Raw genomic sequence first — 24,416 nt, forward strand, 5'->3', positions numbered from 1 at the left:
ACCACCACGTGGACATCAATCACTTAAACAAAGCCAAAACTTCGATTCACGAGCTTGGTGCGATGATCATATCGCCATCGAGCCCGACATCGGTTCGCGGCTGTGTGACGCGGAACTTGCACTGAGAACTGCAATGATAACAGTTCTAGGGCCAAACGCATGCAACGAGAAAAAGTTCTCTCCTTGGTTTTCACGTGGCAGAGCATTAGGACTGGAATGGGATCTGCAGAAGCTGACAGTATCAATGCCCGAGGAGAAGATAACAGAAGCGCTTCGTCGGGTTCGTGAAATGGCTCGTCGGCTCAAGGCCACCCGAACTCAATTGCAGAAGCTCATGGGTAGCCTCCGACATGTGGTTACATGTGTGCGAGCAGCTGCACCTTTCTTCCAACGAATTGCCGATTTAACCCGTCAAGCGCCACGCTTTGGTGTCATTTTAGTTTCAGCTGGGGCTAAAGATGACCTACGCTGGTTCGAGTTAGTCTTATCAACAGGGGCTCTTAATGCCATCCCTCTCGCTCGTTTTGTACGGCGACATGAACCCGATTACCACATCCAAATGGATGCTAGTGATCGCGGTTTGTGCGCACTTTTTCCAGCAAGACAGCAGTTCTTACAAGTGGAGTTTAATTATGAGGAACTTCAACTTATTGAAGAATTCAACAGATCAGGGGACGGAGATTTCGGGATCAACGTCCGTGAATTGATGAGTGCTGTGTTTGCTGCATTGGTGTGGGGGCATCTGTGGAGTCGTCCGAGTCAAGATAGTGACGCTCATGTCCGATTCTGGATTGATAACATATCAGCTGTTTCGTGGAGTAACAGCAGAGCAAGTCGCAATCGTTTCGCGCAAATGCTCCTGCGCATTCTAAGTCTGTCCGAAGTAAAGCATGGATTTTATCCCACCGCCGAACACGTGGCTGGTGTAGACAACGACATGGCCGACGCAGGCAGCAGGGTGTGGCAGTCACCACTACTGGCGACAAAATTTTCTAACATGTCTTGTGGTTGGCAACAGGCTCAGATCCCTCACGACTCGCGAAATCTCTCGCGTCTTTGGGAGCATTACTCCGCGCAGGGGCTTTAGCACAGTCGTCGAGGAAACATTACACAAGAGCGTGGTCTCAATGGACATATTGGTGTAAATTAATGGGACTTAACCCGTGGCTCAGTAAGGACTCGATCGACAAGAACGCGGAGCAATTGGGTGCGTTCGCTGTTTATCTCTGGCAGTACGGAATGAATCGCTCTCAGCAAGGAAACACATATTCAACGATTTGTTCGAAATTGCGTGCGGTACGCTGATTTCATCGCAATACGGCAGGATACGATCCTGGTGTGAATGCCAGTCACGCATTTTACTTCGAGGAATTCGGCGATTTACCAATCCTGTCGTTAAGCAGCAGCCTCTGACAGCACGCCTGCTTCGTCTCATTTTCGAAGAACTTGACCTCACGCAGACTTGACACCAACTTTTATGGGGCGGTCTTCTACTCGGATATTTCTTCCTGCTGAGACGTTCTGAATATCTATTCATTGGGCGGCAATTTCACAACTTTATTCTTCGACTCGAGGCAATTAAGTTTTACGGCAATCACGAGCGCTTAGTAGCACCTAAGCGAGCCATGGTAGTTGGCATCTCTCTCAATGGAGCCAAAAACAACCAATTCGGCCGTGAGGAAATGCGTTACCACAGCAAGTCAAAGGATCCGCTGATCTGTCCGGTTCGAGCAGCGCGATGGGTCCATAAAGCTGCAGCAGTGCTGGGCACGAGTGCAAACGATCCAGCCTGTCAGTGAGAAAGGGTGGAATCACATCAACGGAGATCGCTGCGATCATTAAAAATGCGGCAAGAAAAGCCGGCTTTGATCCGGCACGATTTCCCACTCATTCTGTTCGAATAGGAGGCGCCACAGCGTTGCTCAACGCGGGCGCCGATCGGCTTGTCATCAAACTTATGGGTCGTTGGTTGTCCAACGCGTTTGAGGGGTATCCGGTGCTTTCCGCCAAGGGGTCTGCGGAACTTTCACGCTACATGTGCTAACAAAAAGGCGACCACACCCACGGCTCAACTTGCGGCAATCTCATGATGGGGCCGCCGCCACGCCTCGCCCAGGTGTGGCAAAATGCAACTCAATCAATTTGCCCCAACGTGACATTGTTGGAAATTGCTGGTTGCGGAGGCCACGGCAACATGAGATGTGCAAGTTGCCGACGAAGGCGTATTTTCCCGATGTCGCAGTTAGTTATATTTAGTTCTGTAGGAGCTCGAGAAGCTTAGTTGCTTCCAGCTCACTTTCGCTTTCTTTTCGCAGCTAACCCGCCACGCCTCGCCCAGGTGTGGCAAAATGCAACTCAATCAATTTGCCCCAACGTGACATTGTTGGAAAGTTGGTATTACAAAAGAATCAAGATATTTCGCAGGCAATGTCGGGACAACAGGGGTGATCGCCGCAACAATATCCGCGATCGCCGGAACCGCCGAGACCCCATCGCCGGCATCCTTGCCACGATCTGACTGATCACCCTTGTCGGCGCTCAGGTCGGCGCTCAGGTCCCTAGTAATACTGAAAATGGGCAGCGTCGGGAGAGCAGGAGGTAGCGTTGGAATCGCCGGAGGCAATGTCGGAACAACCGGAGGCAGCGTCGGGATAACCGGGGGCAATGTTGGGACAACGGGGGTAATGTCGGGATAAGAGGAGGCAATGTCGGTATAATGTCGGTGATTATCCAGTGATCACGGATATCGTTCCGGTCATCACCGACATCGTTCCGGTCATCACCGACATCGTTCCTGTCATCACCGATATTGTTCCTGTCATCACCGACATCGTTCCTGTGGTTTCAGATATTGTTCCTGTGATCACAGATATTGTTCCTGTGATCACCGACATCGTTCCTGTGATTTCGGATATTGTTCCTGTGATCTCGGATATTGTTCCGAACGATGTCGGTGATCACAGGAACAATATCGGTGATCACAGGAACGATATCCGTAATGCCAGGAACGATGTCAGTGATCACCGGAACGATTTTAAACACTGGAACGATGTCAGTGATCACCGGAGCGATGTCGGTGATCACTGGTACGATATCCGTGATGACTGGGACGATATCCGTAATGATCGGAACGATGTCAGTGGTGACAGGAACGATATCCGTGATCACAGGTACAATGTCGGTCAGCTTCGGGCCCTCACTGCCGGATTCGCTAGCACTAGTACTGTCCGACGTGCTGCCGGACAAGCTTGTATCGGCACTCCCGCTCTCGCTAGCGGATACACTAGAATCGATTTCACTACCCGCGCTGCCGATTGTGCTACCGGGCAAGCTTGGGTCGACACTTCCGCTCTCGCTGCCAGCCATACTACCCTCGAGGCTGTCGGATGAACTAGTATCGGTATCGGTATCGCTACCCGCGCTACCCTTTGTGCTAGATGGCAAGCTTGTATCGACGCTGCCAGATACACTAGAGTAGACACCACCCGCTTCGCTGCCCGTCGTGCTGCAGGGCACACTTGCATCGGCGTCGACACCACCTTCGTAATTTCCCGGGATGGTACCATAAGCGCCCGACTCCGTGCCTCCGCTCTCGTTGCTGTAATAGTTTCCATTCCGATCGTTGTCTGAGTACGGACGCGGCGTATTGGCAGCATATGGCGATTCATTGTCGCCGTAGCTGGTAGGAGCTTTATAGCCACTTTCGCCGGCATAGCTATTCGGAGGGGTGTAGCCGCCCTCGCCGGCATAGCTATTGGGAGGAGTATAGCCATTCTCACCGGCATTGCTATTGGGAGGCGCGTAGCCATTCTGACCGGCATAGCTGGTAGGAGTATAGCCGCTCTCCCCAGTGGAAGCGTATGCTCCAGCAGGGATGTCACCGTAAGCACCGGTGGTGATGCCAGCTCCGGTTGAGGGCACCGGGATACCAGCTTTTGTGGTGGTGACTACTTCATCTCCGTTCGAGAGAGTGGGGATGGCACCGTTTGTGGTGGTGACCGTATCACCTCCGCTAGTGAGATGAACGATGTCACCGTTCGCGGTCGTAGCGATGTCCCCATCCGTTGTGGTGACGATATCGTCGCCGGTCCAGAGCGCGGTGGTACCAACGTCAGTGCTGGTGATGACCCCACTATTGACGGTGGTAGTAGCGACGCCGGCTTCGTTTGAGGCACCGTTGACAACGCCTGAGTCTAAAGCTCCACTGTTGCCCCTTAATAGACTAGGAGCGTGGCCACTACCGACCAGTAGCGACGGCGCCGTTTTGGTAGGAAGCAAACTGGCCTTCGATGGCGGTCGGAGTATAGCCTTGAGCCCCTGATTCTGGTGTAATCGAGCTGCTACTTTTGGTGTACGAAGTGGTCGGGACGGCTGCATCTGGGGTAATAACGTCGCTAGCCACCTCGCACTCGACCGCACGAACACTACCGGCATGAGCGGAGAAATCGGAGAGGGCGACCGCCACAGTGAACAGTCGGAGGAACGTCTTGCAGGAAAGCATCGTTGCTGTTGCTGGTGAAGATGTATACCAAGCTAGTGAGCTTCCACCGATACAGGTATGTACAGGTCGACGCGAGGACTCGACTGAACCGGAGAAAGTTGGTGAATGAGATCGGACTTGAGCTCCGAAGTGTCTACCACTCTAACCGGGCGTCACAAGTCATATCGTCTTTAATCTCCTCAGGCGACAACCCCCCCCTTTAAGAAGCTCATGCTGAACGAGCTGACAGAAACCACTGTGAAACACACAACGTCCTTTCCTTAGGTCGGCGTCATGGCCTGTATCACGTCGGTTTTCAGAGTAACCGACTAGCCGTTTCACACCTAGGCAGCTGACCTTAAGTCGTTCCCCACTCTTGTTTGGGTTTCGCCTTTCAGGTTTATTTTCTGTTCGTGGGAACCCGAACATGTTCATAAGTAAATTCATTGATTAAAAACCGATAAGTATCAGCACAAATCGCTTAGTGATCTTGTTCGAGTCTAATATTTCTTCCTGCTTCAAAAGCTTCACCTTGGACATCAACACCTTCAAACGTCATGCACAGCTTGCAAATTACGGCTCTGCGCTTTCTCGCCAGAGATGCACCGCGCGTTGAGCGGTTCCCATACTCGGGTCAGCTCAAAAAAGGATCAACTCGAGCCTTATCTGGGGGCTGCACCTCCAGACCCCCGCAATAGAAATAAAGTGCAAGACCGTACAAGGGCCCACTTACTGGATGTGCTACTACCGCAGCCGATGTGGGCGGAAGCTGTTATGTCATCGCGAGTGAACAGAGAGAGCGACAGGGTATTCGAGGCTCCCTTGTTGCCGCTTTCGCAGCGGGTACCATATTTGAGGAGCTGGAGTTCCAGGCAAATCTGTGTAACGTGGCGTGTAGCCAGCTCGAGATGAAGAACCGCGCATGTGAAACGAGGCTGAGCATCAATAAACGCACATCGGATGCCTCCATAACTCACTGCAAGAGTATTAAGGTTTGTTTAAGCAGAAGATCATTATGTCACAGGAGAAATGCCGCTTGCTTACTGACGAGCTCGCGTTCTACAAGAAGCTGTTACTTTGGTTTTGCGTTGAGTCAGTAAATTACCATCAGTACGAGTATGACAACGTTTAAGTTATTTCTAGATAGAAACTCCGTCTACTCGACATCGAAATGCTTCGTTCATGCTTAATTCACAGGAAAGGGGAGCAATATAATCTATTGTTCACAAAAAGCAGTGAAGGGCAGCAAATGTGTTGTTAACTATTGAATAAATAACAATACATTTGCTGCCCTTCACGGACTTTTTTACACTATATAAGCAAACCCACACTAGCAACAGAAGAGTTTGGAGGATAAAAGACCATGCAAGGATGAATAGTCAGCTCAGATTGTCGTCAAAGATTTCAAACACCTGTGATCTTCAAGTGTCACTTGCGCATCTGCAGCTGCAGTAATTGGCCGGAATCCGGAATGGTGCCCATACGATTTGATTGAAATTGAAGCAATCACATCGATTCAAGCTACGAGGATTATTCATTCCGGACAGACCAACCAATTCACATAATTTGTGGTTGGCAAAAGTTTGATAAAAAGAGCGACCCAGAGCATGAATTAAATTTTATTTTGATGGCGATGGCGGTGGGAGCGGTTAAGTGGGATAGGTCGACGGCGGGAGAATCTAACGAGGGCCCTCATCCGGAGGACCCTCGCACAAAAGGTCCATGTGTGATTGTGATGTACCTACCGGTATAAACCGGTACTTTCGTGTACACGAATGGCTGTAAGCTGTAGACGAAGATTATAGACGAACGAAAGGTCACCAAATACAATTTGATTAGCCATGAGCGGCAACAACCTCCCCCTTCACGCTATTCAGCCGCCCCCAGAGACCACTTACAGCTCTCACGATGCCGCTGAAGCCGCGCTGCACCAGTGGACGCTAGATCACGGCTTCAACGTCTCTCGCCGACGTGTTCGGTACAAGGGTGGCCCCGAACGCGAAATTTGGGCTCGTAACTACGAGTGTGACCGTGCAGGGGCCCCTAAGAACACTCAACACCTGACCGAGCATGATCGGAAGCGTACGCTACGCGCTCGGCTTGCCCGATGCGGATAGGGATTAGGGCTGTATTTAAAGATGACACTGCCGGCCAGTGGAAGATTGTTCATACTGCTCGAAGCACGCATCATAACCATCAACCTTCGCGGGATGTTCGCGTACATGCGCAGCATAGGCGTCGGGCCATCCAAGCAACATCACAACCACTGGCCTCACACACTCTGGATTTGGTTGAGCTTCAGACAGCAGTCGGGGCCACGCCTTCGACGATTCATGCAACAGTTCTAAGCGCAGACCCACGCTTTCTCATCGTTGCCAAGGACATTTCTAACGCCAAGGATGCAAGCCGTCGACACGACTTGGCATCTAGAACGGCAACTGAGGCCCTGTTTCAGGAACTCGTTAAGCACAAGTTCTTCTACAAGTTTCGCCTTAACCCCGAGACAAACGAAGTCACTCATCTCTTTTGGGCCCACCCAGCGACTACTGCGCTGTTCAAGTTTCACTTCGACGTTCTGGTAGCTGACTGTACCTACAAGACAAACAAATACCGCCTCCCCTTGCTCAATATCATCGTGATCACCGGGGCTAACTCGGTTCTTCCGGTTGCGCAGTGTTGGCTCCCCGGTGAAAAGGATGAAGATTTTGTGTGGGCTTTCAATATGCTGCGACTGTTAATGATCGAGAACGATATCGATCCGGCGCGGGTGATCTTGACGGACCGCGATCTGGCGTGTCTCAATGCTCTCGACCGAGTATTTCCAGGTATTCCATCAATGGTCTGCCGTTGGCACATGAACAAGAATGTCGAGGCCATGGCAAGAAAGCATTTAGGTCAGGTGGACGTTGAGAACCCTGCTCCTGGTCAACCAAAGAAGGAGAATTCATGGCAAACGAACTCATTTATGGCGAGTTTCTACGAGGCTGTGGACGCCGAAACAGAAGCCAACTTCAATGCCAAGCGTGAGGATCTAATTGAGAAGTGCAAACCAGTGTCAGATTACCTCGATCTGCATTGGTGGAAATACAAGACAAGGATTGTCAAACACTGTACAAACAAGTACATGCACTTTGATGTCCGCGATACTTCCACAGTTGAAGGAACGCATGCCAAGATCAAGAGCAAATTGGAATCGAGTCAAGGAGATTTGTACACGGTGTTTAAGAAGCTTCTGAGTTGGTGGACGATCGCGGCGTCGGAGACGCGCTTACTTATGGAGCAAAACGCAGTCACTGCACCTCACATATTCCAGAAGAGCCGTTATTCCAGAGTAGCTCGTATTATCACACGAGTAGCTCTTGGAGAAACAGAGAGGCTGTGGAAAGATGCGGAGAAGATAGTAAGCAGCGGGGTTCAGCGTAGCAAGTGCTCAGGTGTTTTCCGTGTCGTACACGGCAGACCATGCCTGCACGAGTTAATTTCGATCGTCGAGTCCAACGGGCCACGGTTCTTAGCTCCTCATGATTTCGACAAGCATTGGTGGATTTATAGGGATCAAGATAAGCACACTGTGCCAAGAATTCAAGAACCAGCTACAATCCGCACGATTCGAAAAGGAAAACGACAAGCCCCGCATCGAAAGAATCAAGACAAAAGAGGAACTGGACGCGAGCCAACTTTCCGTGAGCGCATGGATTTTAGTCATCCTGCTACTCCACCTACAATGATAGGTCTGCCCCCGATTGATATGCAGCAGTTCGGCATCCACGAAGGAGACGTAATTTTGAGTTTCGAAGACGCTTTCCTACCACCGCGTTCATGGGGTTTAGCCGGCCGTATCTTCTTTACTGACCAGCAGCCAAACGAGAAGCAGTAGACCAGATAGAAGCTATACGTCTAAATATATGTTTTCTTGCAACTTCAACTTTAAATTTTACTTCAACTTCCAATAATTAAAAAAAAGGAAATTTGCAATATGAACCTTCAAATGCGATGAAATGAGATTTACTCCACCTACTGGCCGCTACCGTGGACTCTGCTCTTGTGCGAACGCAAACTTCTCGCCACGGGGTATTCGACGTTGGGGCACAACTCGCATTTGAAGACACCCTCCTTGCCCTCGCGCTTTCGCTTCAACCGGTTCGAAGCTCCATCGGGATTCTGCTCACATAAATACCGATGTTTGCGCAGCCCAGGCCCTTTTAGCATCTTGACAGAAACCACACACACCATGGCTCGGAAGAACATTTTGGACCACATCAGGTGTCCAATGCACGTCGTCGTAGCTTAGATAGCAGTGTACACGGTAGTAAGTTTTGATGAAAGCAACACCGCTGTGAATGAGATCTCCTCTAAAGATTAGGCAAAATCCCACGGGAATTTCCACAATGCGCTCTTTGCTGTCGTCCCTGGCAGCGAAGCATCCGTCGAAGACTCGAAGCCTCGTATTGGGCTGCAAAGCTAGCACCATGCTTGCTGGAACTCCGCCGGGATGGGCTGCGCGGGCACGAGCTATGCCGTCGCCTTGGTAGTCCTGGTGGGTCTCCTGCTCTGTTCCGCCTGGCTTCGAGCGCATGAACGAGAATACGCCTGGCTTCCAACCCGGGTGCAGCATTCCAATGACTACAGCCAGCGCCTTACGCAGCTCCAAGAGAGCTGGCGACAACGCAGCACTATCCACGCGAGACTGTTGGCGGTAGGAGTCGTCGCCACCTCCGACACGATTGAAAACTCCAGTGTACGTACGGGCCTTAGCTTCGGCTAGTAGTGTAGGTATAACGCAATCCGGTAGGACGAGGCCCACGGCCAGATATCCATTCGGCAGCAAGGGCCCGGTGACCGAGTTCATGAGTTTGCTTATAATCTGAAAGTAATACGTTTTTGTTTTTGCAACGGGAACGGTCGTTGGGACGGGAACGATTTGCAACGGGAACGGTCTCTGCAACGGGAACGATTTATACTGGTATTTACAGGTAAAGATACCGGTAAACTGTAGTTTTCCTTACTGCTCTTTTTTATGCGAGGGCCCTGCCCTCGTTAGATTCTCCCGTCGACGGCATCAGTGCGTAATCTAGTGGACAGCTGGTGAGCGAGTGTGGAGCGGTCGTGGAGGCGGCGGCGACGGTGGCACTGGTGGTGGGCGAGCGAGCGTGAAGGGCGAGCGGCACGACGGCGGTGAGCGAGTGTGGAGCGGCAGCGGGTGATAATGAACCATCGCGATTCGGGTGGGTATATGGGAGGGCGAGGCGCCGTTGATATTGATGGCCAAGTTATACGTGTTCGGCGCGATCCTTACAGCGTGGCGGTGTAGTGTGGGCGACGGTTTGATGTGAATTCGTGGTGGATCTCTTGCAAGTTGGTAGAGTTGAATTGGTGCGGCGTGAGTACGTGCACGATCTGTCCACCGTGGTCAGTTACCATCCGAGAGCAGGAACTAGTACGTCGCGGAGGTGAGCTTGGAGCACGGGTGCTGGACAACGGGGACCTCGAGATCCTCTAAGACATGATCGTGGTGGTGGATGGCCAGACCCGAGCAACCTGGCCAATCCGCTCTGAGTCAGGCGCTAACATCCTGCCGGAGAGCATCGACCAGTGCAAGGGCTACAGCGCATTCGTGGTTCTGCTGGACTCGCTGTACGTGGACCAGCCGGACGGAGGTGATGGATCTGATCTCGACTCTGAAGTTAGTGCACGAGGTGTGTGTAGTACCTTTTTCTTGTCCCTCCCTGTTACGTGCTGTCAGAGGCTGCTATGCTTGTGGCTTCGGATGAGAGCCATCTGAAGGATTACCTGAACAGCAACGCAGACAAGATGTCGCGCTCCCTCGCCGTGTCCATGGTCGTCGTGAATGCTAAGGAGATCGAGTTCGACAGTTTGGCCAAGGACAGCGCCATATCCATCTACGCCACACGCCAAGCACGCCCGCCTACACTCTGGAGACGCCACACTGGTGGATCCAGTCCAGCAACTGTACGTGGGCACGATCAAGCAGCTAGCACCATCGCACAGGCGCTTAACGTCACGGGACCGTTTACCACGTACTAACACCACACCCAGGCAATGGCCCGGGCTAACGACGTCAAGGCGATCAGGGGCATCCTGCGCGCCTGTATCGACTACGTGGACGTCAAGAAAAATATTTTAGCTGTACTGTAATTAAGTAGCCCATTAGCGGCGGGATGTCAAACCCGCAAGTGTACAACCTTCAAGCTGCAGTTTCATACTAGTACATGTAATGCTACGATGGCGCTGAAGCCTTGGTATGCTCGCTACAGCGGTCCGTCACAAAGTGCAATTATCCAGCAAGTGCTCGTAACGTGCTAGATTTGTATTGCCCTTTATTCGATAAGACGCAATGATTCCAGACAGTTCCGGAATTAAGTTGGAATGCTAAACACCTAGCCCTAGTGCGATGGGATTGACTAAATCCATGGATTTTGGTTCATTTCTGTAGTCTCATTGGTGCGCTCAATTATTACCTTTCTAAGAGGTTCGGGTCTCCGGACCGAAGGGACTTATCCTACAATAATCCGACATCGGTGATGCACGCGCACCCTGGTGAGCATTTCTAGACTTATATTAGAAGACAGTTCAACGTTTGCACGTCGTTATAAATGAAAATATTATCCTTTAGAGCGTCTGCCAGGCGGTTTCAATGCGTAACTGGACGAGCTTGTGAGATAAACCTTTGTTGCTTACCTCCCGCAGCGACGTTGAGCTCAAGTACGAGCACGGAGTGCCCTCGTCCTTCGTCGGTGCGAGTACGGAATATCTGAGCTAAGGAGACTCCCCGATTGCTGCGGGTGGAGCCGCTTACCTAGTTTCTGGGATGACGTCTCTGATTTAGGTGTGTGCCTGCAATCTGAACTGCGGGAGTCGGACCGATAACGGTAGACAGGCGGATGCTGACAAGCAGCACCTAAGCCCCTCCGTTTCGATCAATAAAACAGGTAAGGGGTGTTAGGAAACGACCAAGATAGCAGGGAACCCGAAAAAAATACGCATAAAAATTAATCCTAATTATTTAATTTAATTATTAATTCTTACCCCTCAATTCATTTTTTAATTTATTACAATTTATTCATGAATTGCCAAGATACAGGCCAGCAAAGTCCACAGGGTCGCTTGCTACCAGCCATTTACAATACAGACTGCCGACCACGTCCAAACCTACTAAAATATTCCATTCAGAATTCAATCTACAGTCTTCTGGACACCCCTCTACCGCTACAGTGCCCTCTCTGCCCATCATGGTCCTAACGAGCAGCCAAATTTGCTCAATGCTCTTCACTGGGGTCGGTGACGGCTTCTACAGCTGCACGACCTGCGGCAAGCAGTACAAGAAGGGCAACGGCTACACGAATCTACTGAACCACTTACGACGCAACCACGAGGACTATGAGCAAGAAGCCCAAGAAGCTGCGCGCCGCCAGAATTCCCTAAACCTTCGCCTAGTCAGCCAGCGTACGCGTGATCTGTACCGTTGTCATAAATGGGTGACTTGTGAGCGCCTCCCGTTTGCATTGTGGAGCGAAGGCTCACCCGGCTGAATGTGGCACTTTCTACCGTGTCAGAGGAAGCTACTGCGCTATATAGTATTGCTGTTCGAGGTAGTTGAGGCCGTGTAGCCAGTTAGCTACCCGAATCATTTGGTCTCGTATTGGACGGATGGACAAGCAGCAACCGTCACTACGTCGCAATCTTTGCGGTACTTGATAGTGCCACCGGTAATACCGGTAAAAATGGTAGCAGCGCGGCCAGTGAGTACTACGAGGACTTAGAGTGCTTATCTCGTCGCTTCGTACTGTTAGCTTTCTCGCCCGTAGAGACGGAGGAAGATCTTAGCGCACAGAGCCAGTACGACCTAATCGCTGATACGCTGTCGCAATACAACAAGCCCTGGAGCGCAGTGAAGTTCATGGTCGGCGATAACTGCTCCATTAACCAGTACATTGGCCGGAAGGAGGGTGCTATACCGCTAATCGAATGCGCTAGCCACCGCTTTAATTTGGCAGTCAAGGACTTCCTCAAGAACGAAGACGAGTTGATAACCAAGTTCCATACCTTGATGTCCAAGCTGCGTACGATCAAAGGTAGAGCCATTCGTCGCCGCGTCTCCCATCTGTAACCTCTGCTGAGGAACGACACCAGATGGTCGAGCACGTACGAGATGGTCGAGCGCTACGCCAAACTCCAGCCGGCAAATGTTCAGCTGGGCCTCAATGTCCTTGTGGAGTATGATGTGCAACCTCTCCTACTAAGGCGTGCGGAGCCAGAGCGCGTCAAGGCGCTTCTTAAAGATTTAGCAGCTTTTGAGGCCGTTACCAAGGAGCTGCAGAAGTCTACGCTAACTTTTCCGCTTCGCGACGTCTTTTTGACCAGGTTGTAAAGGAGAACCCAGCCCTGAAGCCGCGGCTGTCAACAACGGCATCTATAGTGAACAACCCCAATTGAGAGCAAGGTCTGGTCAAGTTACAGCGTGGGGAGGCGCTAAACGTTGCAGGAAAATTAACCTGTGCTGAATTTAGGTCGCTTGATCTCGAACGGTCGTCTTCAAGAGCCGCCGAGGAGTGCTCTATTGTGAGAGCAGCGTTCAAGAAACGCAAGGTCGTGAAGCGCTCGCACTACGTTGACGTCGCGTACATCTCGCCAACGTCAAACGACTTTGAGCTCTTCTTCTCTCTTGCTAAGCTGGTGCTGTCTGATCTACGGAAGCGAATGTCTCCAGCGAGGCTTGAGATGATAATGTTTCTGAACTACAATCGCGACTTGTGGGACCTGAGTGCGGTGGACAAGGTACGCTCGAGTATGGGCCGGAATAATGCAAATAATTGAATTATTAATTTACCCAGCTCACAACGATGTAACTATTGCATTTTCGGGTTCCCTGCAAGGTAGCCAAATTATATGGCGTTGTTACATTTCTGTTTTCTGAAGCTCATCAAACTTTGACCGTAGATAGCAGATTACAGAATTAAGCGTTTTAGGTCGCATCTTCAGGTATCTGTTTTCCTCGTTAGAGACTTAGGCGTCATCACTTTGCGGCCCTAACAATCTTAATGATATTCACCCGGGTTTGCATCCAGTTGGAGATGTTTGCTGTTGAAGAGGAAGGGGGGGGGCTATTTATAAGCTTAGCTATATATGTGGTTCTTACTACGAAGTACAAAATAGAAAACACATGTATTCAACTTTGAAGTGTGACTGAAGCGGTGTTGAAAAGAATTTTCGGCTATGTAGATTCTAAGTATTCAGGTTGGATTTATACATTTGTATGCTACGGCTATAAGTAAATACGTGGCTTGCGTACGCAAAGTATAATTACCGAGCAATGCATTGAAATGTTCAACGTTTTTTTTAGAAAAGAGCTATCGCGAAAGGGTTAGCAGTTAGCGCCATGAGCACTCGGGTGAGCAACACGTATCTCCATCGCAACCGTTCCGATTCCCTACCCCTTTCCGACATGTTTTCGACAGCTCGGAACAACAGACAGATTCAGGTACCAGACACCACATATACTATAAAACAAATATATATTATTAAATCTAACGCAATAAATTATTGAAACTTTTAATTTAAAAAGAGTGGCATAGCGGTGGCAGCGAGCCTAGGCCTTTAGAATCACAATGAGAGGTTAGCAAAGACGCTATTTAAAAAAAAGCATGCAGACCATGTACATGTGTATTTAAGCTTACATCGGTTTCAATAGTTTTTGTTGAGGCATGTTATTTTATCATTTTCCTAAACACGTACTTTGATACTTGCTCCTTCGAAGTAGGAATCCTACTGGAGGACCTTGTTGTCGGAATGACAAGAATATTTCAAAAATACTTTTTATACTGAGTATTCGTATCCAGCCATAAATATTTTGGCTGGGCTTCCGACAAATATTTGTCGGAAGCTGTCCGAATAAGAGACCTACCCACATGGGATGCCATTGGCCAAAAGATGAAAATGAAGATATTTAATTGGCGTAAATTTGACAACCCCTAACCTGATCACAATCCTACCTAACTAAGACGTGTATATTCATCCATATGATGTTGCTTGAAGGATAGCGGGTTATAAATAAGTAGATCGACGTGCATCTCGCGATTAAGATCAACCGCCGAGATATCGTGCATAACAACGTACAACAATGATTTGGTTTTATGTAAGTCCCTCTCACTACTAAACTCCGCCAAAATTATATCGCGTCGCCAAGGAATGAATAGTCAACAACTCTCGTTAGCCTTGAAGCCGGAGCCCAGCAAACGGTTAAAACGTCGACAATCACTAATTTCCAGCTAGCCTACACCGTCGACCAATTACTCCCCAATGTAGATTATTTTTAAAAAAAAGGGAATGTATTCACAAGTTGAATGATACTCTGGTGTTCGGAAGCTTAGAAGTTACTCCGGAGGTGGCGGTTGGTGAGCTGGTTTGCACCATCGGCTTCAGCCGAGACTCCAGTGCCAGCGTCCCCGCCACGAACTGGCTGATCGCCATTGTCAGCGTTGAGTTCGACGCTCAAGTCCCTACCGAATGTGGGCAGAGTCGGGACCAGCGATGAAATAATTTTTGGCAATGTCTCAGCAACAACAGGAGGCAACGTCGGAACCAGCGATGAAATAATTTGTGGCAGTGTCTGAGCAACAGGAGGCAACGTCGGGACAATCGGAGGCAGCGTTGGGATAAGCGGAGGCAATGTCAGAACAAGAGGCGGCAGCGTCGGGTTTACTGGAGGCAATGTCGGAATAAGAGTCGGCAATGTCGGAATCAGAGTAGGCAGTGTCGGAATCAGAGTAGGCAGCGTTGGTATAATGCTGGTGATCACATCGATAATATCTTTGATCGAAGGAACAGCCGAGACTCCAGCCCCGGCATCCCCGTAACGACCTGGGTGATCATAGGCGCCGAGGCGCCTTAGGGTGGGCAGCGTCGGCAAGACAGGAGGCAGCGTCGGCAAGACAGGAGGCAGCGTTGGAATAACCGGAGGCAATGTCGGGATAACCGGAGGCAAAGTCGGAACAACAGGAGGCAGCGTCGGGATTACCGGGGGCAGTGTTGGGACAACAGGTGGCAGCGTCGGAATAAGAGGAGGCAATGTCGGTATAATGTCGGTGATTACAGGAACAATATCCGAGATCACAGGAACAATATCCGAAATCACAGGAACAATATCCGAGATCACAGGAACGATGTCGGTGATCACAGGAACGATGTCGGTAATTACAGGAACAATATCCGTGATCACAGGAACGATATCAGTTATGACCGGAACGATATCCGTAATCACGGGAACAATATCGGTGATCACAGGAACGATGTCAGTAATCACAGGGACGATATCCGTAATGACCGGAACGATATCCGTGATCACTGGAACAATATCGGTGATCACAGGAACGATGTCGGTGATCACAGGAACGATGTCGGTGACCACAGGAACAATATCCGTGATGACAGGAACGATGTCGGTGATGACAGGAGCAATATCCGTGATGACAGGAACGATGTCGGTGATGACAGGAGCAATATCCGTGATGACCGGAACGATGTCGGTGATGACCGGAACAATGTCAGTGATGACCGGAACGATGTCAGTGATCACAGGAACGATATCTGTGATCGTCGGGCCCTCACTTCCGAATTCGCTTGCACTAGCACTGTCCGACGTGCTGCCGGGCAAGCTTGCGTCGACACTTCCGCTATCGCTGCCAACCATACTACCGTCGAGGCTGCCGGATGAACTAGTATCGGTATCGGTATCGCTACCCGCGCTCCCCTTCGTGCTACACGGCAAGCTTGTATCGACGCTGCCAGATACGCTACCACCCGCTTCACTGCCCGTCGTGCTGCAGGGCACACTTGTATCGGTGTCGACACCACCTTCGTAATTTCCCGGGATGGTACCATAAGCGCCCGGCTCCGTGCCTCCGTTCTCGTTGCTGTAATAATTTCCATTCTGATCGTTGTCCGTGTACGGGCGTAGCGTACTGACGGCGTACGCCGATTCACTGTTGCCGTAGTTGGTAGGAGCGTTATAGCCGCTCTTACCGGCATAGCTATTGGGAGTCGTGTAGCCACTCTCACCGGTATAGCTACTGGGAGGCGCGTAGCCATTCTCACCGGCATAGCTAGTGGGAGTCGTGTAGCCACTCTCGCCGGCATAGCTTTTGGGTGGAGTATAGCCACTCTCACCGGCGTGGCTATTGGGAGGAGTGTAGCCGCTCTCACCGGCATAGCTGGTAGGAGTATAGCCGCTCTCTCCAGTGGAAGCGTATGCTCCAGCAGGGATGTCACCGTAAGCACCGGTGGTGACGCCAGCTCCGTTTGAGGGCACCGGGATACCAGCATTTGTGGTGGTGACTACATCATCTCCGTTCGAGAGAGTGGGGATGGCCCCGTTTGTGGTGGTGACCGTATCACCTCCGTTAGTGAGATGAACGATGTCACCGTTCGCGGTCGTAGCGATGTCCCCATCCGTTATGGTGACGATATCGTCGCCGTTCCAGAGCGCGGTGGTACCAACGTCAGTGCTGGTGATGACCCCACTATTGACGGTGGTAGTAGCGACGCCGGCTTCGTTTGAGGTGGAGGTGGCGTCACCGTTGACGACGCCTGAGTCTAAAGCTCCACCGTTGCCCATTAGTAGACTAGGAGCGTGGCCACTACCGACTAAGCCATCGCCTCCAGTAGCGACGGCGCCGTTTTGGTAGAAAGCAAACTGGCCTTCGATGGCGGTCGGAGTATAGCCTTGAGCCCCTGATTCTGGTGTAATCGAGCTGCTACTTTTGATGTACGAAGTGGTCGGGACGGCTGCATCTGGGGTAATAACGTCGCTAGCCACCTCGCACTCGACCGCACGAACACTACCGGCATGAGCGGAGAAATCGGAGAGGGCGACCGCCACAGTGAACAGTCGGAGGAACGTCTTGCAGGAAAGCATTGTTGCTGTTGCTGGTGAAGATGTATACCAACTTCCGCAGAGACAGGTATGTACAGGTCGAGACGAGGACTCGACTGGACCGGAGAAGGTTGATGAATGAGATCGGACTTGAGCTCCGATGTGCCTACCACTTCTTGTAAATCGAACGGGCGCCACAAGTCATATCGCCTTTAATCTCCTCAGGAGACAACTCCCCCCCCTTTAAGAAGCTCATGCTGAACAAGGGACAGAAACCGATGCGAAACACACTACGTCCTTCCCTTTGGTCGGTATCGTCGCCTGTATCATGTCGGCATTCGAAGTAACCGGTTAGCCGTTTCACCTCCTTGTGTCTTGACCCCAATTTTGTTTTGGTTTGATGAGGTGTCGCCTTTCAGGTTCATTTTCTGTCCTTAACATCCCTCAAAGCTCGATTTAGGCCTACATTATGTTGTTCAGGAAGATTAAGCAACCGCGACGTTATCGACAGTCAAAGTCTGACGAGCTCCAAAAAAATAGAGGTGTAATCAACGCCATCTAAGTTGGCTACACTGCCGTTTCCTAACACCCCTTTCCTGTTGGTTTTGTTAATCGAAACGCAGCGGCGCAGCCCCGTCCGAGGTGCTGCCTGTCTACCGTTATTATTTATCCTTGTACGGTCTTTGTCAAAGACTCTTTGATGCTCCCAAGTCTCTTTAATCTGAGATCGCAGCTAACTCGTAACCGCTTTGTTAGTTCGTGTTCATGTAGTGTGAGAGCCAACTTCAGTGAGGCACTGTGCTGTGCTGTACAGACCAGTGCGCTCTTTCAGAGGTTTACAAAAACTACACCTTTTTTGTGATCTCCTACATGTTGATCAACGGCCCGACACCACCGCATCTCGTGGTAGAGATCAACCGCCGAGATATCATCCTCCGCCAACGTACACCATTGATTTGATGTTATCTTAAGCTCCCGTATCATCTTTCTTAATGTGCGGTCCCGCCAATTGTGGATTGAATGATATCGAGACGCTCCTTCGCCAAAGAATAACCAACAAACTCTTGTTAGCCTAGAAGCTGCAGCCCAGCAAACAGCCAAGCATCGACAAACACTCATTTCCAGTTAGCCTACACAATGGACAGCGCATATTGAAGCTAAGAAAGAAAAGAGAATCTATTCACAAGTAGGAATGCTACTTAAATATGGAGACGTCTAAACGTTTTCGCGCAGACGACGCCCGAATAGGTTCGGAAGTAGAGGCAATGTCGGGATAACCGGAGGCAGCGTCGGGATAAGCGGAGGCAATGTCGGAACAACCGGAGGCAGCGTCGGGATTACCGGGGGCAATGTCGGGACAACAGGAGGCAGCGTCGGGATTAGAGGAGGCAATGTCGGTATAATGTCGGTGATTATCGGAACAATATCCGAGATCACAGGGACAATATCCGAGATCACAGGAACAATATCCGAGATCACAGGAACGATGTCGGTGATCACAGGAACGATGTCGGTAATTACAGGAACAATATCCGTGATCACTGGAACGATGTCGGTAATCACCGGAACGATGTCGGTGATCACAGGAACGATATCAGTTATGACCGGAACGATATCCGTAATCACGGGAACAATATCGGTGATCACAGGAACGATGTCAGTAATCACAGGGACGATATCCGTAATGACCGGAACGATATCCGTGATCACTGGAACAATATCGGTGATCACAGGAACGATGTCGGTGATCACAGGAACGATGTCGGTGACCACAGGAACAATATCCGTGATGACAGGAACGATGTCGGTGATGACAGGAACAATATCCGTGATGACCGGAACGATGTCGGTGATGACCGGAACAATGTCAGTGATGACCGGAACGATGTCAGTGATCACAGGAACGATATCTGTGATCGTCGGGCCCTCACTTCCGAATTCGCTTGCACTAGCACTGTCCGACGTGCTACCGGGCAAGCTTGCGTCGACACTTCCGCTCTCACTGCCAGCCATACTACCGTCGAGGCTGCCGGATGAACTAGTATCGGTATCGGTATCGCTACCCGCGCTCCCCTTCGTGCTACACGGCAAGCTTGTATCGACGCTGCCAGATACGCTACCACCCGCTTCACTGCCCGTCGTGCTGCAGGGCACACTTGTATCGGTGTCGACACCACCTTCGTAATTTCCCGGGATGGTACCATAAGCGCCCGGCTCCGTGCCTCCGTTCTCGTTGCTGTAATAATTTCCATTCTGATCGTTGTCCGTGTACGGGCGTGGCGTACTGACGGCGTACGCCGATTCACTGTTGCCGTAGTTGGTAGGAGCCTTATAGCCGCTCTTACCGGCATAGCTATTGGGAGTCGTGTAGCCACTCTCACCGGTATAGCTACTGGGAGGCGCGTAGCCATTCTCACCGGCATAGCTAGTGGGAGTCGTGTAGCCACTCTCACCGGTATAGCTACTGGGAGGCGCGTAGCCAGTCTCACCGGCATAGCTTTTGGGTGGAGTATAGCCACTCTCACCGGCGTGGCTATTGGGAGGAGTGTAGCCGCTCTCACCGGCATAGCTGGTAGGAGTATATGCGCTCTCTCCAGTGGAAGCGTATGCTCCAGCAGGGATGTCACCGTAAGCACCGGTGGCGGTGCCAGCTCCGTTTGAGGGCACCGGGATACCAGCATTTGTAGTGGTGACTACATCATCTCCATTCGAGAGAGTGGGGATGGCCCCGTTTGTGGTGGTGACCGTATCACCTCCGTTAATGAGATGAACGATGTCACCGTTCGCGGTCGTAGCGATGTCCCCATCCGTTGTGGTGACGATATCGTCGCCGTTCCAGAGCGCGGTGGTACCAACGTCAGTGCTGGTGATGACCCCACTATTGACGGTGGTAGTAGCGACGCCGGCTTCGTTTGAGGTGGAGGTGGCGTCACCGTTGACGACGCCTGAGTCTAAAGCTCCACCGTTGCCTATTAGTAGACTAGGAGCGTGGCCACTACCGACTAAGCCATCGCCTCCAGTAGCGACAGCGCCGTTTTGGTAGAAAGCAAACTGGCCTTCGATGGCGGTCGGAGTATAGCCTTGAGCCCCTGATTCTGGTGTAATCGAGCTGCTACTTTTGATGTACGAAGTGGTCGGGACGGCTGCATCTGGGGTAATAACGTCGCTAGCCACCTCGCACTCGACCGCACGAACACTACCGGCATGAGCGGAGAAATCGGAGAGGGCGACCGCCACAGTGACCAGTCGGAGGAACGTCTTGCAGGAAAGCATTGTTGCTGTTGCTGGTGAAGATGTATACCAAGCTAGTGGATCTTCGCAGAGACAGGTATGTACAGGTCGAGACGAGGACTCGACTGGACCGGAGAAGGTTGATGAATGAGATCGGACTTGAGCTCCGAAGTGCCTACCACTCTAACCGGGCGTCACTATAATTATATCGCATCTAATCTCTTCAGGAGACAGCACCCCCTTTTTAAGAAGCTCTTGCTGAACAAGGGACAGAAACCGATGCAATGTCCTTTCCTTTGGTTGGCACCGGGCTTATATCACATCGACATCAGTAGTAACAGTTGAGCCGTTTCAAACTTAGACTATTGGTATTTTACATTGTTAATTCACAAGCGAAAGATGTTTTGCTTCGTTGGCTGTTTCCTTCGCCTGTCCCTTTGTTCAAAGTCTTTGCTGGCCCCAACGCATTATTATACCGTAGTATAACTTGAGATCGCAGTAAGCTCGTAGCCGCTCTGTTAATACATGCTCATCCCCTGCCAGCGTACCCCAACGAGGTCTTGCATTGACCCAGATTCTTGCCCACTTCTATCGAGCAAATTTGCATTCAGCTACTGACTTGCTCATGATGGGAAAGCGGACGGGCGGAATCGCTTTCCTTTCGTCGAGAATACACACCCTTTGGTTATTATCATTTCTCTGGGGGAAGACTTGGACTCTCCATACCAGGGACCTATCATTTCTCTGGGGGAAGACTTGGACTCTCCATACCAGGGACCGAAGATAGAGCAGTGTACTGTTCGTGTTGGCCCGATGCGTTAGATGCGGTAAGTTAGTACCGAATCGGTAAAGGAATATAATGGTTGTGAACGGGAACTAAAGTACATGAGGCTTTCGCCGTTTCGACCGTTCATCGGTCGTTATTAGCGCATTCAACAAAGGGTGATGCGCTAACTGCTTGCCGAGATTCAGATTTTGTCAACGACCCTATTAAGCCCCCCCCTTTAGTTTGTACGAACCTCTCGAAGCTGCTGGCTCTGCAAGCTAGCACGACATACACAACACGTCAGCGCCGCCAATCCTGTGCAGTCAAAGTTTGACTCAAACAACAGCCCGAAAGCTCATGTACCCATTTACCCCTCCCCCTGGCACTTGCATCTGGTAGCGTTTAGTAGTGTACTTCGAGGTGTTTGAGTCGACGCAAATTCATTTGTATCTTCGTTGTATCTGCATCGCATGTCTGGAGCTACCTACAACTTAGAATAGCGGGTCGTCTTTCATAGGGGCACTACCACCCTTGAGCGACTCGGGAGCAGAGAATAGTTGGTCTACCTTGGACAGATTGAAATTCTCGAGTGCCTCTCCATCGGGGTCCACGGCGGGGAATACGCCCGTCGTGTCGTTTCTCTTTTCGACGCCAAACACCGGCGGGTTCATGATGCTCACGGCATGCAACTCGTCGGATTTGGCCTCAATCTCGATGGCCTCAGTCGCAGTTAACGCCACAAGTGAGCCCTCCGCCACGTCCTGGACCTGACCGGGGCCTTCGCCCACGTCCAGCAGCCGCACGCGACCGTTGCCGCGTGTCACCAGCAGCGCGTACACGTGGTTCTGGAACTCGAGGCGCACAGGGGTGCCCTTCTTCAGCACTTCATGCTGCACCGAAAACCCACACTCGTCGTTGCGGACCAAGTAGCGACTTCAACGTTACAGAAAACAAAGAGTGATGGTCAGTTTTTTTTATAGATACGCAGCTGATGGCAAGTGCGTACCGTGTCTCGAGCGCGCCGTCGTCACTGGTGATGACGCGATCCTTCTGCCGCACATCGTCCAGGGAACGCACGATGAAGGACGAGGGCGCTGATGCATGCAGCGCGCGGGTGAAAGGCTTGGAGGCCTTCGCAGTCAACGCCAATACCCTCAACATGATGCGAGCAAGACTTGTTGAGAAGGAAGAACAGCTCATCTCCGTGGATTTGAGCGTACTTAGTCGGACGAAAACCAAAACTATGCCATGTCATACATGCTGCAGTCAAATGCACACATCCTGCTCAACATCATCGCACCTTTTCGCATCATTTTTTTTCTTCCAATCATGGATCTTCGTTTCTTGTTCTTTGCGAAACTTGCGCTCAGTATTTAGAAGGTGTTTTTCCGACAATAAACCGACGGAGAACATGAAGGATGAGAGCTCGGATAATGGCGAGTGCGCAGGCCGTGAGGCACCAGTACCGCTCTCTGCACGCACACACGGACGTCAACTAGCATGTTTCCGTCCGAAACGCCGCTTTAGGCTTGCGACGGCTTCTTTTAAGACCGAGGACGTCGAACTGGCTTGTCGCTGTGAACACCAAGTTTTACAATGTCTTGTGGACGTGCAGCAACATACAGCGAGCGAGCTTAACACTGCTGAGGATCTACACAGATGCCATCTACGCAAGTGGAGCGAGCGCTTTGCTGTCCGTGACTGGGCTCAAGAGCGTTTGTGTCAAAAGTGGAAGGGAAACCAAAAGCGCTTCACTGAGCACCAAGAAAGTACGCAGAAAGATGACACAAAGCCCGCCAAGACGGTTAAAATGGCGTTGTCTTCCTTTGCCTCAGCGGCAGAGCAGATGCTGCACTCGCGTCAGTTCGACGGCTTGTTGAGGGCGGGTGTGCCTCCGCATCTCCGTGGACAGGTCTGGTGGATGTGCAGTGGCGCTGCGGAGCTTCGACGTGGAGCCAAGGAGTCGTATCCTGCGCTACTACATCGACTTCATACACTGAGCAAGTGTGCGGAGATGGACATCGAGAAGGACCTGCCGAGGACGTTTCCTTTGGCACTCCGAACCTCGATGCGCCAATCACAAGAACTGTCAGGAGATGGCGACAGCTTCGGTGAACTGCGTCGTGTCCTGCAGGCGTATTCACTACGAAACCCAGCGGTGGGATACTGTCAAAGTATGAATTTCCTGGCTGCAGTATTGCTACAGAACATGGGAGAGGCGGAGGCTTTCTGGGTACTCGCAGCAATTGTCGAGGAGCTCACCCCACAGTACCATACTCGGACGATGACTGGCAGTCGTGCAGACCAGCGAGTCTTCTCGGATCTGGTGACGCAGAAGCTGCCAGTTGTGGCGAGTCACTTGCAAACTCTGGGCGTGGACTTTGAGCCTTTCACTCTGAAATGGTTTCTCTGTCTTTTTTTGAACACTCTGCCATTTGAGCCTGTCATGCGGATTTGGGACGTCTTCTTCTGTGAAGGTAGCCATGTCCTACTGCGAGTGGGGCTAGTGCTACTTAAGCTCAACCAACCTCGCATCATGGCGTGTGACGACGCGCTGGACGTGTATGAGATGTTCAAAGTCTCCCACGAGACTCTGCAGGAACTGACGGCCCCGTACCGCTCGGGGCTACTGAACCGCGACGAGTGCGTCTGTGACACGTTGATTCGCCTGGCGATGGACAAGTCCTTCCTGGGGACGATCCCCTTTGACTCGCTGCACGAGTTACGTCAATACTACTGCGGCGAGATTGAAGCGGAACTGGAGGAAGGCGGAAGCACGACGTCTCGAGCGTCAACGCAGTGAAGAGACCTCGACCAGTAGCAGTGAAGAGCGAGCGCTGATGAAAGAGTACGACTTTGTGGATGACTACGCTTGCAGCTCGGGGTCCGAGGCCTCTCCTGCGCGTCACATCCGCTTCATGGATCTGTACGACAGCGACGACGCGAGTGCTGACTACTTTGTCGACGTCATGTACGATTTCTCTCTGCAACACCACTGCTGCTAGAAGATCACTTATATTTGTGTGGACCAAAACAAAAGAGATGCAACA

General features: G+C 51.2%; 3 protein-coding genes across 3 annotated transcripts; 2 read left to right on the forward strand and 1 right to left on the reverse strand.

Moving 5' to 3' along the window:
• Window positions 1-9,744: 9,744 nt before the first annotated feature.
• Window positions 9,745-13,684, forward strand: PITG_23307 (uncharacterized protein; the record flags this gene model as incomplete). The annotated part of the gene is made up of 10 exons (XM_002998133.1): window positions 9,745-10,792; window positions 11,189-11,235; window positions 11,714-11,976; window positions 12,117-12,216; window positions 12,264-12,286; window positions 12,333-12,401; window positions 12,447-12,800; window positions 12,872-12,941; window positions 13,009-13,276; window positions 13,655-13,684. The coding sequence occupies 7 exons, from the start codon at window positions 10,743-10,745 to the stop codon at window positions 12,606-12,608; spliced, it is 714 nt and encodes a 237-aa protein (XP_002998179.1).
• An 8,105-nt stretch (window positions 13,685-21,789) lies between these two features.
• On the reverse strand, window positions 21,790-22,554 carry PITG_05953 (uncharacterized protein; the record flags this gene model as incomplete). The annotated part of the gene is made up of 2 exons (XM_002998134.1): window positions 21,790-22,299; window positions 22,373-22,554. 2 exons carry the CDS (start codon window positions 22,525-22,527, stop codon window positions 21,858-21,860), a joined length of 597 nt encoding a protein of 198 aa, XP_002998180.1.
• Window positions 22,555-22,748: 194 nt separating this feature from the next.
• PITG_05954 (uncharacterized protein) lies at window positions 22,749-24,371 on the forward strand (the record flags this gene model as incomplete). The annotated part of the gene is made up of 2 exons (XM_002998135.1): window positions 22,749-24,147; window positions 24,191-24,371. 2 exons carry the CDS (start codon window positions 22,778-22,780, stop codon window positions 24,369-24,371), a joined length of 1,551 nt encoding a protein of 516 aa, XP_002998181.1.
• Between the last annotated feature and the right edge of the window lie 45 nt (window positions 24,372-24,416).

This window comes from Phytophthora infestans, genomic scaffold (assembly GCF_000142945.1).
Source record: "Phytophthora infestans T30-4 supercont1.9 genomic scaffold, whole genome shotgun sequence".
In the NCBI taxonomy this organism is placed as follows: Eukaryota; Oomycota; class Peronosporomycetes; order Peronosporales; family Peronosporaceae; genus Phytophthora; species Phytophthora infestans.